This window comes from Suncus etruscus, chromosome 3 (genome assembly GCF_024139225.1).
Source record: "Suncus etruscus isolate mSunEtr1 chromosome 3, mSunEtr1.pri.cur, whole genome shotgun sequence".
NCBI lineage: Eukaryota > Metazoa > Chordata > Mammalia > Eulipotyphla > Soricidae > Suncus > Suncus etruscus.
In genome coordinates, this window is record NC_064850.1 from 162,492,026 (window position 1) to 162,506,109 (window position 14,084).

Below are 14,084 nucleotides of genomic sequence, written 5' to 3' on the forward strand. Positions count from 1 at the left end.
TGATATTATTCTAGCCCTTCAAACAAGCTTTTTTAAATGTTGTCATTTTTAACAGTACAAATGCTTTTAGGAAAATTTACACCAAACAAGGATTTTGCTAAATGGCCAATTCTTATAAATTCAGTGGCTAAAAATTTCACAATGTATTCATGGTTTAATGAGCGAGAAATTCAGTCTTTTTAACTGGTCCTTCTGCTAGTTTCTCCTAAAGCTGTAATCAAGTTGTGGGTCAGCTATGTTCTTATTTTTTGTTTGTTCATTTTGATTTTTTAAATTACTTTAAACACCATCATTTAAAAGGTTGTTTATAAGTTATTTTCTTTCTACAGTTACAAAGTTGTTCATGACTGTATTTCAGTCATGTAGTTACAACATCTTTCACCATTGCACATTTCTCATCACCATTGTCCCATTTCCCTCCTGCCCTCCTCACTTCCTGCCTCTTTTGCAGCTCTCTCCTCTCTTCTCTTTCTCTCACTTTAGACACTGTGGTTTGCAATATTGTTACTAACGGGGTATTAAACATATAATTTTATCTCCTTTCAATAACCAGTTCTCGTTCAGTGATCATTCCCAACTATTATTCTCATAGTAGCCCCTTCTTGTCCTAAATGCACTCCCCACTTTTTGTGGCAAACTTTCTACCATGGATTGGTCCTCCTGGTCCTCTTCTCTATTGTCTCTGGAAAATATTACCAAACTATCTTTTTTAATATTTCAAAAATATGTGCAATTATTTTATGTCAATCTTCCCTAAAAGGCTCAGCATATATGCTCAACATAATAATCTACATTAATTCAGATTTGAATCAGGTACTCTTTAATACATTCATTAGCTTCTTAAAAAAAGATATGGTCCTAGATGAAGTCCAAAGGTGCATAGTTTGAGACTAATTTAACTATAATAAAGATTCTCTTTTGTTGTAATGGAGGGAGCAGTGTGTCTCAGCAGTAGGGTCTTTAGAAACTGAGAGCAAAACAATCGAATCTAAGTCCTAAAGCCACAAGCAACCACAATACAAATTTGCAGCTGCCAATAAACTGATGGAACTTGAAAGTTCATCTATCGCTGGCTGAGCTCGCAAATACTAAGAACTTAACTATAAAAAGCTAATGCGTTAAAGAGGACCCAATTGAACTCTGACTTTAAAATGTAAACAACTCAACCACTGGAGAGGTAATTCATATTTACAGACCCTGAATATCCTCAGAGGAAAATATTAATAATATAATCACAAGGGTCACTTGGGAGATATTTTAGAATGCTATTGGTATAAACTTTTACTACTAATTAAAACTTTGGAAGAAACAAAAAGAAGAACTTTACTGGCAGAGGTAAGCAACTGTTTATAAAATCATAGCATTAAGCACAAAACAACTTAATATTTGGAATATCTTTGTAGTATAAGCTCCATATTTTAGAATCACTTGAAATATTTCACTATACTTTTGAAAGTAACTGGCTGATTAAGATATTGTGTATAGAATTATTTGTTTTTAGTAAGATTTATTGGATTATTGCATAGCAATATCAAAAACTATTGGATTTTAATAACTTACTGATTAATAATATGATCTCAATAGCTGTATATGTCTTTTTCGTATAATTTAAGCATTATTTTGAGTCAGAATAACTAACTTAGTTTTATTCACGGTTATCTGTCTGAGTTATGTTACAATACAAAAATCCATGAAAAATGTACCAGCTCTACCAGTAATATCTAAATCATGACATTCATGATATGGTAGCCAACATTTTCTGCAAGATGAAATATAAACATTTTAAGCTAGTATGAGAAATTCCCATAATTTTGCTTCATAATGTTCCTAGTTTTATTCTCTACATTTCCTTACACTGCACTGTGCACCATGCCCTAAGCAAGACTTAGGTGAAAATAACCTCCCATTATACCAGCAACAACAGTGTATAATTGTTTTATGTATATCCTATATTTGCATAGCTAGGATATTATCTTAATGTTCTGATGGTTAAGTACCAAAGCATCCTTTCATTTCATTTATCTGAAGTACAAATTTGCCACAATGTTCTACTTCAAAATAACCATGTACTATTAAATAGAGTAAGCATCTTCAAAGTGGCCATGGTCACATCCTATATCTTCACATATTAAGGTGAAGAATAAAATCTTTTTTTTTTGTTTTTTTTTTGGGCCACACCCAGTGACACTCAGGGGTTACTTCTGGCTATGTGCTCAGAAGTCACTCCTGGCTTGGGGGACCATATGGGATGCCGGGGGATCGAACCGAGGTCCGTCCTAGGCTAGCGCTGGTAAGGCAGACACTTTACCTCTAGCGCCACCGTGCCAGCCCCAAAGAATAAAATCTTAAAGCATATTTATATATTTTTATATCAACTCTGTACTTTTACATTTTCTAATGTGTTCATTTTTTGAAACAGAAGTAATTTATGTAACTTTGTATCCACATATTGGTGAAATGTTCCATTTTAAAAACAACTGGAATGCATTATTATAAATGGAGGCCAAACCATGACTGTAAAGTATAACTCAATTTTTTCTTATTCCAGCTATTAACACTTTGATATTATGTGACTATTTTGAATAAAAGTACAATTCCCACAAGTGTGTTATACAAAATGTTCAGACCATATAAATGTGTTATACAAAATGTTCAGACCACAAGGGATAAATTTTACTTAATATAATTAATCCAATCATTTATCAATAGCCTGATTTTATAAATGTTACACATTAATATAACTTTACTTAAGTTTGCCTTTTTTGACTAACCTCAGAGGTGCTCAGTGTTTACTCCTGACACTGAGCTCAGGGATCACTCCTGGCAGGGTTCAGAAACCAAATGTGTTGCTTCATACAAGACAAGCATTCTATCCTCTATTGCTCTAGGCCCTAAAGTTGCTGTCAAATAATGGCAATAGACTCCACATGAGATTACAGTCAACAGCTCTCAATGAAAAGGAATGATGACAGTTTAGTGATCTGTTTAGTATGATATAACATTTATCCTTCAAAAATAATTTTAAACTCTTGAAAAACATTGCCACCAAAATGGAAGTCTTTATCATTATTTTAGAAACAATGTTAAAGAAGTCTTCCCTGCAGAAAGAAGATCTATTTTTGTGCACTATTAATGAGACTATAAAATTTGGCATGTTACGGAAACAATATAGCAGTTCCTTGGCAAAGTTGAAATACAGAGCTACTATATGATCTAACAAGCACTGTGGGCACGTAGCCAAAAGCAATAAACGCAGTCTTAAAGGATATCTGTATAACAATGTTCATACAATAGTATATACAACAGCCAAGAGAGATGAAAACCATAAAATGTTCAATTGATTAATGCATAAACAAAATGTGGAATAAACATACCATGACATATTATTCAGTATCAGCGAGGAAATATTGTATCACATGTTATCTCATGGATAAATTTTGAGGACAGTAATAAACCAAATAAGTCAGAAATAAAAATGACAAATTGCTATAAAATTCCACTTTTATGAGTTATTTAAAGTAAAGTTACAGAAATAAAAGATGATAGTTGGAAGATGGGCATAAAGCAGAAATTGTTTAATGAGTACAGAGTTTCAGTTTGCAGCATAGAACTCTTCTAGATTTTTGTTTCAGAACACTGTCTATACTTGAAGTTGTATGACTATTCTTTTAAAAATTCGAGAGAAGATAATTTTATTTATTTATTTATTTATTGGGGGCACACCCAGAAGTGCTCAGGAGTTATTTCTGGCTTTGCATCCAGAAATTGCTCCTGGCATGCTGAGGGAGCCATATGGAATGCCACAGCTCAAACCCAGGTCCATCCCAAGTCAGCCACGTGCAAGGCAAACCGCTGTGCTATTGCTCTAGCTCGAGAAGATAATGTATACATTATACTTTTACCACAATAAAGAAAGATATTTAAAAAAAATAAACAGCATGTATTAAATCTCTTTGAAATTATTTTTGCATGGCAATAATAATATTTTTCTATCACAGGACATCATGCAAGTAATTTTATCTATGCAATTAATACTGAGTATAACTGTTATATGTCACACAGTATGAAAGGCACTGGATCCAAATTCTTCCTTCAAAACATGTTTTGGGAAAATTATGAAATTATTAAGAAATAGATATATGGTCTGGTATAATAGGAATAGAACTGAGTCAAGAACATTAGATCATTGGTGTCATCAACTATATCAATGGCAGAAACAACCATAACCATATTGAGATAAGGATAAAATAGAAAGGTTTCTTTTCATGTTTCTTTTCAAATATATCTGCTTGAGATGTTTGGATACATGGATGAATTACCCAGTAGAAGAAAATCTTAGATTTGATTCTTAAATTTATACATTAAATCAACAAAACAAAATAAGGTGAAGCTAAGGAAATGAATGCAATTACTTAGAAGAAACTCAGTGACAAAATGAATTTAAAATACAGTATAGTAAAATTATTTAATTTAAAGGATAAAGATGTAAAAGCGATAAAATTTGGAAAAACGAAAGTTTTCAAAGCAAATGTAACATCTACAATATAACAGTAGAAAATGAGTAAAGAAAGTACATCTAACTTAATTGTCTATCAATACATGTATATGTGAAGAGTAGATGGATCCCCGTACATAATCCTCAAATAATATAACACATGAACTCTTTAGAAAAAGAGCAATAATTAGTGAGCCAATCAAATCAAAGACTTTAGCAAGAGAACATATTAATACTAAGAGAACAAAATAAGAAAATATAATTGTGAGAGCAACAGATAGACTGTCTCCTTGAAAATAATAATTACATAATATAATAAATACAATAAAATACTTAACTATATTTTAATATAAACATGTGAGAAGTATAAATGCTGTTTTTCCTCACTATTGTAGAAAGCCAATGATCTTATAACAAAGTGAAATCTGTAATTGAACAAATACACTTAATTTATCATTAATTTTTAATCATTTATGTTAATTTCAAAAAATCAATGCATCTATGAGAAGGCTCTATTCATTAGACATATCTTAATTTTCATTTATTTTTTATCATTTGCTGTATATAGTAATATATGTTACTATTCTTATTAAATTAATGTAATTCTCATCACTATTTCTTATCACTAATTATTTCTACCTGCCCATATCAATCATTTTATAAATCATATATGATTTTATTGGTGCACATATTCAGTGATAAATATATAATGAATCTGTAATTAGAAAGTTTATGATGGTTAGATCTCTGTGATGATTTAGTTTGCCTACTTCAAATTTTTTTCTTTTGATTTATATTTTTAAAATAATTTGAATCTGGGACAAGAGGATTAGTGCAGTGGTAGGGTGTTTGCCTTGAACATGGCTGACTAAAGATGGACCGTGGTTCAATCCCCTGGTGTCCCATATGGTCCCCCAAACCAGGAGTCATTTCTGAGCGAATAGCCAGGAATAACCCCTGAGTGTCACCTGGTGTGGTCCAAAAGTCCAAAAAAAGAAAAACATTTAAAATAATTTGAATCTCTAATTTTCACATAAAATCAGTCTAAAAATGGGGAGAACATTAGAAATAAATGTATAATACAAGTGTATTTTTGTGTTGTTTTAGTGTTTCTAAACTGTTACAATATTACAATTTTACTAGTACTTTTATAGAGATTTTGAACTAAATCACATTCCTATTATAATTATAGCAATCTATTTTTGTTAAAATTTAATAATATTTAATTAGTAATACATAAATGCTTATTTATTTTCAGTTTGGAGTCACACTCAGCTGTACTCAGGGATCACTACTGATAGACTTCAGGGACTATATGAGGTGCTGGAGATCAAACCCTGGGGGGCCATATATGTTAGCCTATACTACAGGACCCATATGTATATATATAAATTGCAAATAATTCACTTTCAAAACTAACTATGCAATTGTTATTGACATTTACAAAGAGAAATTGAATCTTCAATTAGAAACATCTTTAGTCTCTACTTTAGAATATCACAAATACAGAGCTTAAATCTTGCTCTAAAATCTACTCCCTATCTATACCAGGTTGCTAGCCATCCATAGTGTCTTATCCCAGAATTGTGAAAATGAATGTAAGCTAAAAGGTATTAGAATCTATTCATTCCTTTTTAGTTAGATATATGAAACCTTAGCAATTAAGAATATTTTGGGAAAGGCATCTAATATTTTGACATAAGAATGGAATTCTTGGAAGTTCTGCTTCCATATTCCTGTATGAGCTTATTTAACTTTTCTCTCTCCTACACAAAAAGTCTAGAACATAAAACCATGAGTGCTGTATTCCCAGATAACTCAGAAGATTTGATGTTATGGATGCAAATGCTAAAACATGTCCCTCACTGTAGTTACAAATAAAACAAGAATCAATGGAAAAGTGAAAATAAATTAGTTACATAAATATTGGATATTATGATCAATTATGTCAGCTATGTGTACACTCATTAAATAAAGTAAATTAAAGAAATAAATATGGATAGTCTTCAAAAACTAACCAACTTACTTTCTACTTATACCGCGAAATTATCTCTACAAGTCCCAAATACTCAAGAAATATATTCACTCTTTCTGAAATGATTATGTAGACATAGTGCTAAGGATTTGCCATAGATGATTTATTCCAATGAACCACTGTCAAAGATGAAGTAAAGTCTGTTTACTAGCTACCCTGCTGAAATTCATACTTGTAATCTAAATCATCTCAAAAATCTATTCTCAGAGGGTCTCAAAATACTTGAAGAAAAAAAAAAGCATGAACTACCAATAACAATGACCACTGAGGAAGTATTTATATATATATATATATATATATATATATATATATATATATATATATATATATGTCCAAATATATCTCAGTGATTCTATTATGATTTGTCTTTCTATTCTCTGTATGTATAAAAGTACTTTAAATATACTTGGTATGTTTCCTCATCTTTATTTTCTAAATTTCTGTACCAAATTCTACATCAAGGTCTAAAACATGAGTTTTAAAGTCATGCATGGTAGAGACCAGTTGGAAATGCATATAGAAAACTAGTAAGGCATTTCTTCCTGTGTGTGTGATGTAGAATAGAAAAAAATGCATGAGCGAGGCCATACTCTGAACTAACAAGCAAAAATAAACAAAAAAGTAACTATTTATGAACCAGCTATGAATACTCATTATAATCAATGTGCAGTAGTCAATTAGTAGTATACACAGCAAGAACAATATAAAATCAGAGGCTACCGATTGCAAATCATTTTTAAATGACAAATAAAGACAATGCATTTTCCTTTCTGAATTAATAGTCATGTATGTACCCTAGAGGAATAAAAACAAGAAGTAAATCCATGAATAGCAAAAATTAGACTTAAGAATCTGTTCCTGGAAATTTTTATTGTAAATTTTGAGTATTCACTATATACTATGTACATAGTTTATGCGTATACTATATATATGATGAAAATTTGAGTTTACCAAATTACCTAATGTTTATATCTTAGAGTGGTAATATTTTTAAAGTTTGATAATGTATTAATTATGTTACCAATGGAAAGGTTTTATAAAATTTCTGGTTATTTCTCTGTACTTTCATCTTATCAAATAGTACAATGTGCTCAGATAGTTTAAGTTGCAAGAGGAATATTTCAACTAAATGTTGCTGTAAAACAAAAGGCCAGTTAGCTTAAACCCTTTTACAAGTAAGCTGGAACTATCAAAGACATAAAAAAAATAAACAATCACAGCAATGTAACTGAAAATGATCACTGATGAAACAGATTTAGAATGAATGGTAGGTTATCTTTTTCAGGACAGTTAAATTATTCGTTATTGTTGATTTCTAGCATCTTTAACAAAACAATACGAGAAATAATAGTGGAAGTCTGAAACATAACTTAGATACAATACTCAAAAAATTGCTGGCACTGCACATATGTGCACGTAGGTGTGTACGCAAGCACACACCAGAGGTCCCACTCTCGACCTAAAATGGCTGAGTTGCAATTGTTGTTGCTTGGTGACCAAATAGTAGCTCCTCATTCTCAGAGTAATCTAAACAGTGACAGCTAGGTCCCTTCAGTTTTGGTGTGTCTAGGGCAAATGTTAAAAGGCATGTTTAGCTTCCAGTATTCCCCATTTTAAATGAACTGTCACTTGATTTTTGTCATCAGCTAAATTTAGGCTCTAGAGGTAAGAATATAAAGAAAAGGTTTACCTATTCTTTTGGGAAAATAAGAACAAGGATTTCACTTCAGTCTATGTGGTGTCTACTGTTTTCGTATGACCTCCTGTTTGCTATCGGTACAGCTTTCATTCATTAAACAAAGTAGTTAATTAGTCCAAGCCTATCCTCTTCCCTTTTCTTTCCCTTTTTGCAGCAGTAATGATGTCTAATTATCAGCGGCAGTGGAGTCACTGCAACAGCAGGCACAAATCTCTGACAGCAAAGCCAGCCATGAACCTTTAAACCTCAGACAGAATGACTTAGTCTACTTGAAAATACCATCCAAATATTGTACTTGATTTCAACCACTATTACGTTGGAAATAAAAATAGATATATTTTCTCTTTCTGCTGATTATACTTTTGTTCCCCTAAACACAAAAAATATTTTATGTGAAAAAATTGCGATGTGAGTAAATACATGATAAAAAGAATTTAAAAAAAATGTAATCTCGCTGAAATGATGATTGGCTGTCTCTCAGAGAAGGAGGAGCCTTCGAATTCTCTCAGGAAGAGCATGAAAATTTCATAAAGAGCAGTGGAAGAGTTCATGAATTAAAACCCTCTCAACATTTCAAAACAACCTTGAATAAAAGCAAAGCTTTTAAATAATACACAGAAACCATTATCTAAGACTATCACCTGATGGATTACATATTCTCCAATGGATAGATGAAGTCTTTAATGAGATGAAAACCCATAGAGTCAACACTTTAATTAGCAGTGATTTTTAAACAGCTTTAATATTTTAATAAAAATATAAACATATGAGCATCTGAATAAGGGTATATATCAGTAGCATCTATATTTGTTAGAAGTTCTCTAATTGTTATGAAATTATTATGGAATTTTATTAATGCTTCCAAAAGTACATCAGTGTATGTATGGAATGTATTCAAATACTTAAAAAGTATAATCTCATTGGATTAATACTGAAGTAAAGCTAACAGATAAGGGAAGTTAAATCCGAATAAAAATGACAGAATAAAGAACTTCCTAGCCAGCAATTCAAGCATTTTAAAATTTATGTAAAATATTTAAAAAATCATTTTATTCATCAATATATCTAATGTTCCCCAAAGGGCGACACATTCTTGACAACACATTCGGATCAACGTGTTCTGGGTTCTAATTTACCTTCCCTAATCATTTTTTAACCAAGTTCTTAAATTACTCCCAATACAAATGAATCAATATTATTCTCTATGAAATATTTCTGATTCATCCAGATGTAAATAAAGCTCAAATATTATTCTTACCTATTCAGCCTTTATATTTAATAAAACAAGATATTAATCTCCACATTGTCTTTAGCAATGTCAATGTTAAAGTCTGCATTCTTAATCTACTCACCCCCTAAACCTTTCAAAAATAGCACTTTTTTTTAAAAAAAAATCCAAAACTTTGGAGTGTTTCGATTTTCTCCTTATTTTCATGTTCTATTTCCACATTAATTTTTTTTTAAAGAAACACATTTCCTTTTAGCATCTCATCTCAAAAAACCATACATGGTTTTCCAAACCCTAAACGCGTCGTCAAAATCATCTTTCAGAAACCCTTTCATGCATAGATTTCTAATTTCATATACCTCTGTTTGAGATAGAAGCAAAGCTCTCAAGACATCTCCTTCCTAGCATCCTGGAGGAACACTGCACTGGAGTCAGTTGCCAGCAAAGGAGGGAGGAGAGGGAACAAATGCCCAAGAAAACCCAAAGCGAGGCCAAAATGCAAAGGATGCCAGGCACCCTCCCCCACCCCTACTCCAAATGAGTACCCACCGTTATACCGACGAAGAAAGAGATCTTAGGCACGGGGGATCTGCAGTTTTACTTGTAGCCCACAGCTCCCATCTTCTGAAAAGCAGATTGGCGTTGCTGTGGTTCCTCAAACCTCACAGGTCTCTGACCTGGAGAGCTGAGAGACACTGGGCTCTGGGTACCAGCATCTTGCAGCGCCTGGTGGCTAGGAGCATCCCAGAACAAGGGACAAATACAAACACCATAGGACTGCGCCCCATCCCATCTCTTTGTGGTTCATTATGTAGCTACAGCTTTATTGTGAAAGGGGGGGGTGGGCGAGGAAGGGAATGGGGTGGGGTGGGGTGAGGTGGGGGAGGAATCTCCTGGACCTTATTTGATCTACATTCGCGGGCAGATCAAGATCTCTGCGAGTGATCCAGAAGATCGGACAGCCCCGCGTCTCCCCGGCGACAGTCAAACAATAAAACGTGATCGTGGGGGTGGGGGGGGGAAGGAGGGAGGAACCCCCACATCCAGGACGAGCGCCACATTCGGGCTTTGTGCCAATAAGGAGACACTGTAGATGATCGATCAGAATCGTCTTTTATCAGAGCGTGCGGCGGGGCTCCCAGCCTGGCGTTTTTGCGTTTTTGCGCCCGGCGCCCGGCGAAGGACGTGGGACAATAGCCCAGCCCGAGGACGCAGGACGTCGCCCGACCGGGGGAGGCAAGCTCCAGCCTAGGGTCCGAGAGTCGAAAGGCCTGGGGGGCCGCGGACTCCAGAGCCAGGCTGCATGCAGCATTGATTTAAAAAATAATAATAATAAAAAAGAACCACAAAGACTCCCCAGGATGGGAGCGAGCGCGCCTGGCCCGAGAGCCGCGATGACTTGGGGCGTGGGGCTGCGAAGGGCGCCGGAGGGGAACTCGGGCTCCCCGGTCCTCCCGCACCCCTTCGCCACCCGTCCCCTCCCCTCCCCTCCCGCTGGCAGCGCCCACACTCACTCACCGTGGTCTTGACCGGCACGTAGAGCACTTGCTTGGCGCCGCCGCCGCCCGCGCGCACCTCGTCCGGCTGGCCCAGCTGGAAACCCTTCGATTTGACCCAGAATTTAAATTTGGCGTTGTCCGTGGAGCTCGACTCGGAGCCGTTGAGGAGCTGGACGATCCGCTCGTATTTTTTACGGGTCACCGTCTTGGTCTTGCCCGAGTCCCCGTAAGTCCGGAGACACCAGTCCTGGAACTGGCGGTACATGTCGCGGTCGCTCTCCATGGTCCCCGCGTCCGGCCGGCTGCTGCCCGCGCACGCCGCACCTGTTCACCCCGGGCTCATGAACCGGCAGCTCCGGCCCCCCGGCGGGGCGGGGAGGGACGCGGGGTCCCGGCCGAGGGGAGGAGAGTCCGGCCGGGCGGCAGCGGTCAATGCCCCGCGCTCGCAAGTCTCTGTGGCATCCCTGATGGCCAATGTCTCGCAGGGCAGGCTTTCCTCCTCCTCCTCCTCGTCCTTCTCCTCTTCGGTGTCTCTCAACCCTGGGCACCTAGGACCATGCCTGCAGCATCCAGCCCGCAGAAGCCGAGTTTGGAATCCTCTACAAGCCCATTCCGCGGCGGAGGAAGACTCCCAGGATGGACTTCTGGCTGGTCCCCCGACGCCTCGGCCCGGGGCTGCGTCCGGGGCAGGCAGGTGGAGCGCAGCGCCGCCTCCCCGCGCGCGCCCCAGAAGCTTCTCCAGCCACTGGCCCCGTGGTCCAGGAGCCGGGGCTGCGCCTCTCTCTCTCTCTCTTTCTCCTCTCTCTCTCTCTCTCTCTTCCTCAAGCAGCCGCCGGGCGGAGGGCCTGTGAGCCCCCAAAGGACGCCCGGGTCCCCGGGCTCCCTTTCTCCACGGTCCTGCTCCACTTGGGCCTGCCCAGCCTGGATGGAGCGCGAAGAGACTAGGAAGAAAGAAAGTTCTTACCTGGCATGTTGGTAAGCCTATCCAACCCGGCCAGACACGCACGAAATGCTCTCGAAGGTAATTTTCCAGCAGCTTAAAATGTCCTTTCGCCTGGGGTGTCTTTCCCCCCCTCAATTCTAAGCCAAGTCCCCGAATTTGCCGAGCATTCGCCCAGAGAGATCTGGCCAGAGTGCTAGGAGCTAGCAGGACGGTGGTGTCCCAAAGTGGTCTCTGTTGCGGGGGAAACGTGGGTGCAGAGAGGCAGGCCGCTGCTGCTGGTGTGTGTGTGTGTGACGGGGAGGGGGGTCCCCAGACAGGACACCTGGTTTTGTTTTTCTGCTGAACTAGGAACACGGCTTAGAAGTTTCTGACACCGACGCTTCGAAGCCTCTGCGCGGATCCGAAATCCTCCTCAGCCACTGGGTCGCAGTGGGCAGCTCCCACGGGAGGTCTCGGGTGTGGATCGCCCCCCACCCACCCGGCCACGTCATGGACATCCCCTCCCCTGCTCAGAGGAGCCGCATCCGAGTTCCTCCGGACGGTGTTCTGGAGCCGCCGAGATCCTCCTCCATGCACGCAAGATGCCCGGGATCCGCGGGTTACCGAGCTGGGAACGGGGGAGTTGCCATCCTCGGCGCAGTGACAGTGATCGCCGCGGCTGCTCTGGGATTCTCGGGTGCCCGGGCCCGCGCCCGCCCGCCCGTCCCGGGAGCGGTGCGGCCAGCCAGCCAGCCAGCCAGCCCAGCGGGCCCGACCCGCGCCCTACGCCGTGGTGCCGCCTTCGCCCGCGCCCCGCGTCGTCCTCCTCCAGGACCCTGGCGCGCCTCGAGCGGGCTGGGCTGGGCTGGGCTGGGCTGGGACGGGACGGGACGGGATGGCAGCAGCCGGCCCCAGCACTTGCAAGGCGGCCAGAGGCTCCCGTGCGCGCGAGAGTGGGGAGCGGGGTGCGGGGGTGCGTGGGGGCGCGCGCGCCTCCGGGAAGGTCTCGCGGCGGCTGGGGCCGGGCCTGACAGCCAGCTCCACACACGAGCCCTCTCGCCTCCCCCCTCGCCCCCGCCCCGCCCGGCCCCCCTCCTCCGGGCCCTCGCACGCTCTCTGATTGGCCGGCGGGACAAAAGTTTCTGTGGAGACGGCTGGGCGCTGACGTCACGGGCAGAATTGTCCCATTTAGGGATCCCGGGGGCAGTGCGCAGGCTGCGGGCTGCAGGTTAGAGGCAGGAGGAGGTATGGCAGGCCGGGCGGCAGCCAGGTGGCGGAGAGGAGCACTCGGCAGCCAGGTGGGGGGACGACTCCAGCAGGGTTTCCATGGAGATTCCTGCGGGTCTAGCCTAAAAACAGCAGATCAGCTGACACCATTAGCTCAGGACCTAATTACTGCTTATTGGAGCAACAAATGAGGGAGAGGGCCAGCTGCAAAGGAAGAGTTTGTGTCTCCCCCTTCCATACCCTCCCTAGCCATCTCCTCTTCTCTCCCCTCTCTCAGTCACTCTAACAGTCCCAGGAGAAGATTCATTAACTTGTAAGAATCCTGCAACAACAGCTCCCTTTCTCTAGAGGCCATCAAGACGGCTTTTATACTTATTTTTCCTCATATCAAAATATTGCTAAAATAATCATCTATCCCGAATCCCAGAATTTTTTCTCAATTAATATTAGACAAGTATAACTCAGAGACTCACTCTCCAATAGAAGTTACAAGCAGAACTCATGTAAGTGGTGGGGGAAAATCATAGTCACTATATTGAACTGGCTATTTATCTTTAGGTGTTTCATACTTTTTAAATTATCAGTATTGGATACATTTATGTTGGGGGCAAACAATTACACAGATTTTTTGAACCACTCCTCTAAGTATAATATACTCATAGGAATAACTTTGTTAAACATTTCCCTCCTTGTGACAGTGGAGTCTTAGGATGATCCTAAATCCAAAAATCTGTATGTTATTGTATATTTGTCATTTATTTCCTAATTTAAGATTGGAAATATAGTTGAATGGTCATTCAACCATAAATAGATTGGCCATTAATTCAAAAATAAACCGGTTTTATAATTTACTTTCTGATATGGTAATAGCAAAACTCAAAATTTCAATATTCTTTCATAATGTTCATTTGAGAGGTCATCACACCTCTAATTTTAATCATATACATTCAGATCCATAAAACTTTCCTTTCCTGACTAC

The 14,084-nt window shown here is 39.4% G+C and overlaps 1 protein-coding gene across 5 annotated transcripts in view; it reads right to left on the reverse strand.

Annotated features, from left to right (window-relative positions):
• NOL4 (nucleolar protein 4) overlaps positions 1-11,852 on the reverse strand; it is a 332,223-nt gene extending 320,371 nt beyond the window's left edge. Inside the window, exon 1 of one of the 5 annotated variants that reach the window (XM_049769656.1) lies at positions 10,976-11,852. In XM_049769656.1, coding sequence (XP_049625613.1) covers positions 10,976-11,239 — 264 coding nt within the window. In that variant the 5' untranslated portion in view covers positions 11,240-11,852. Of the gene's footprint in view, positions 1-10,006; positions 10,174-10,975 lie in introns of those variants that run through there. The other 4 variants (XM_049769653.1, XM_049769651.1, XM_049769650.1 and 1 more) reach the window with 4 other exon arrangements.
• Positions 11,853-14,084: the final 2,232 nt, after the last annotated feature.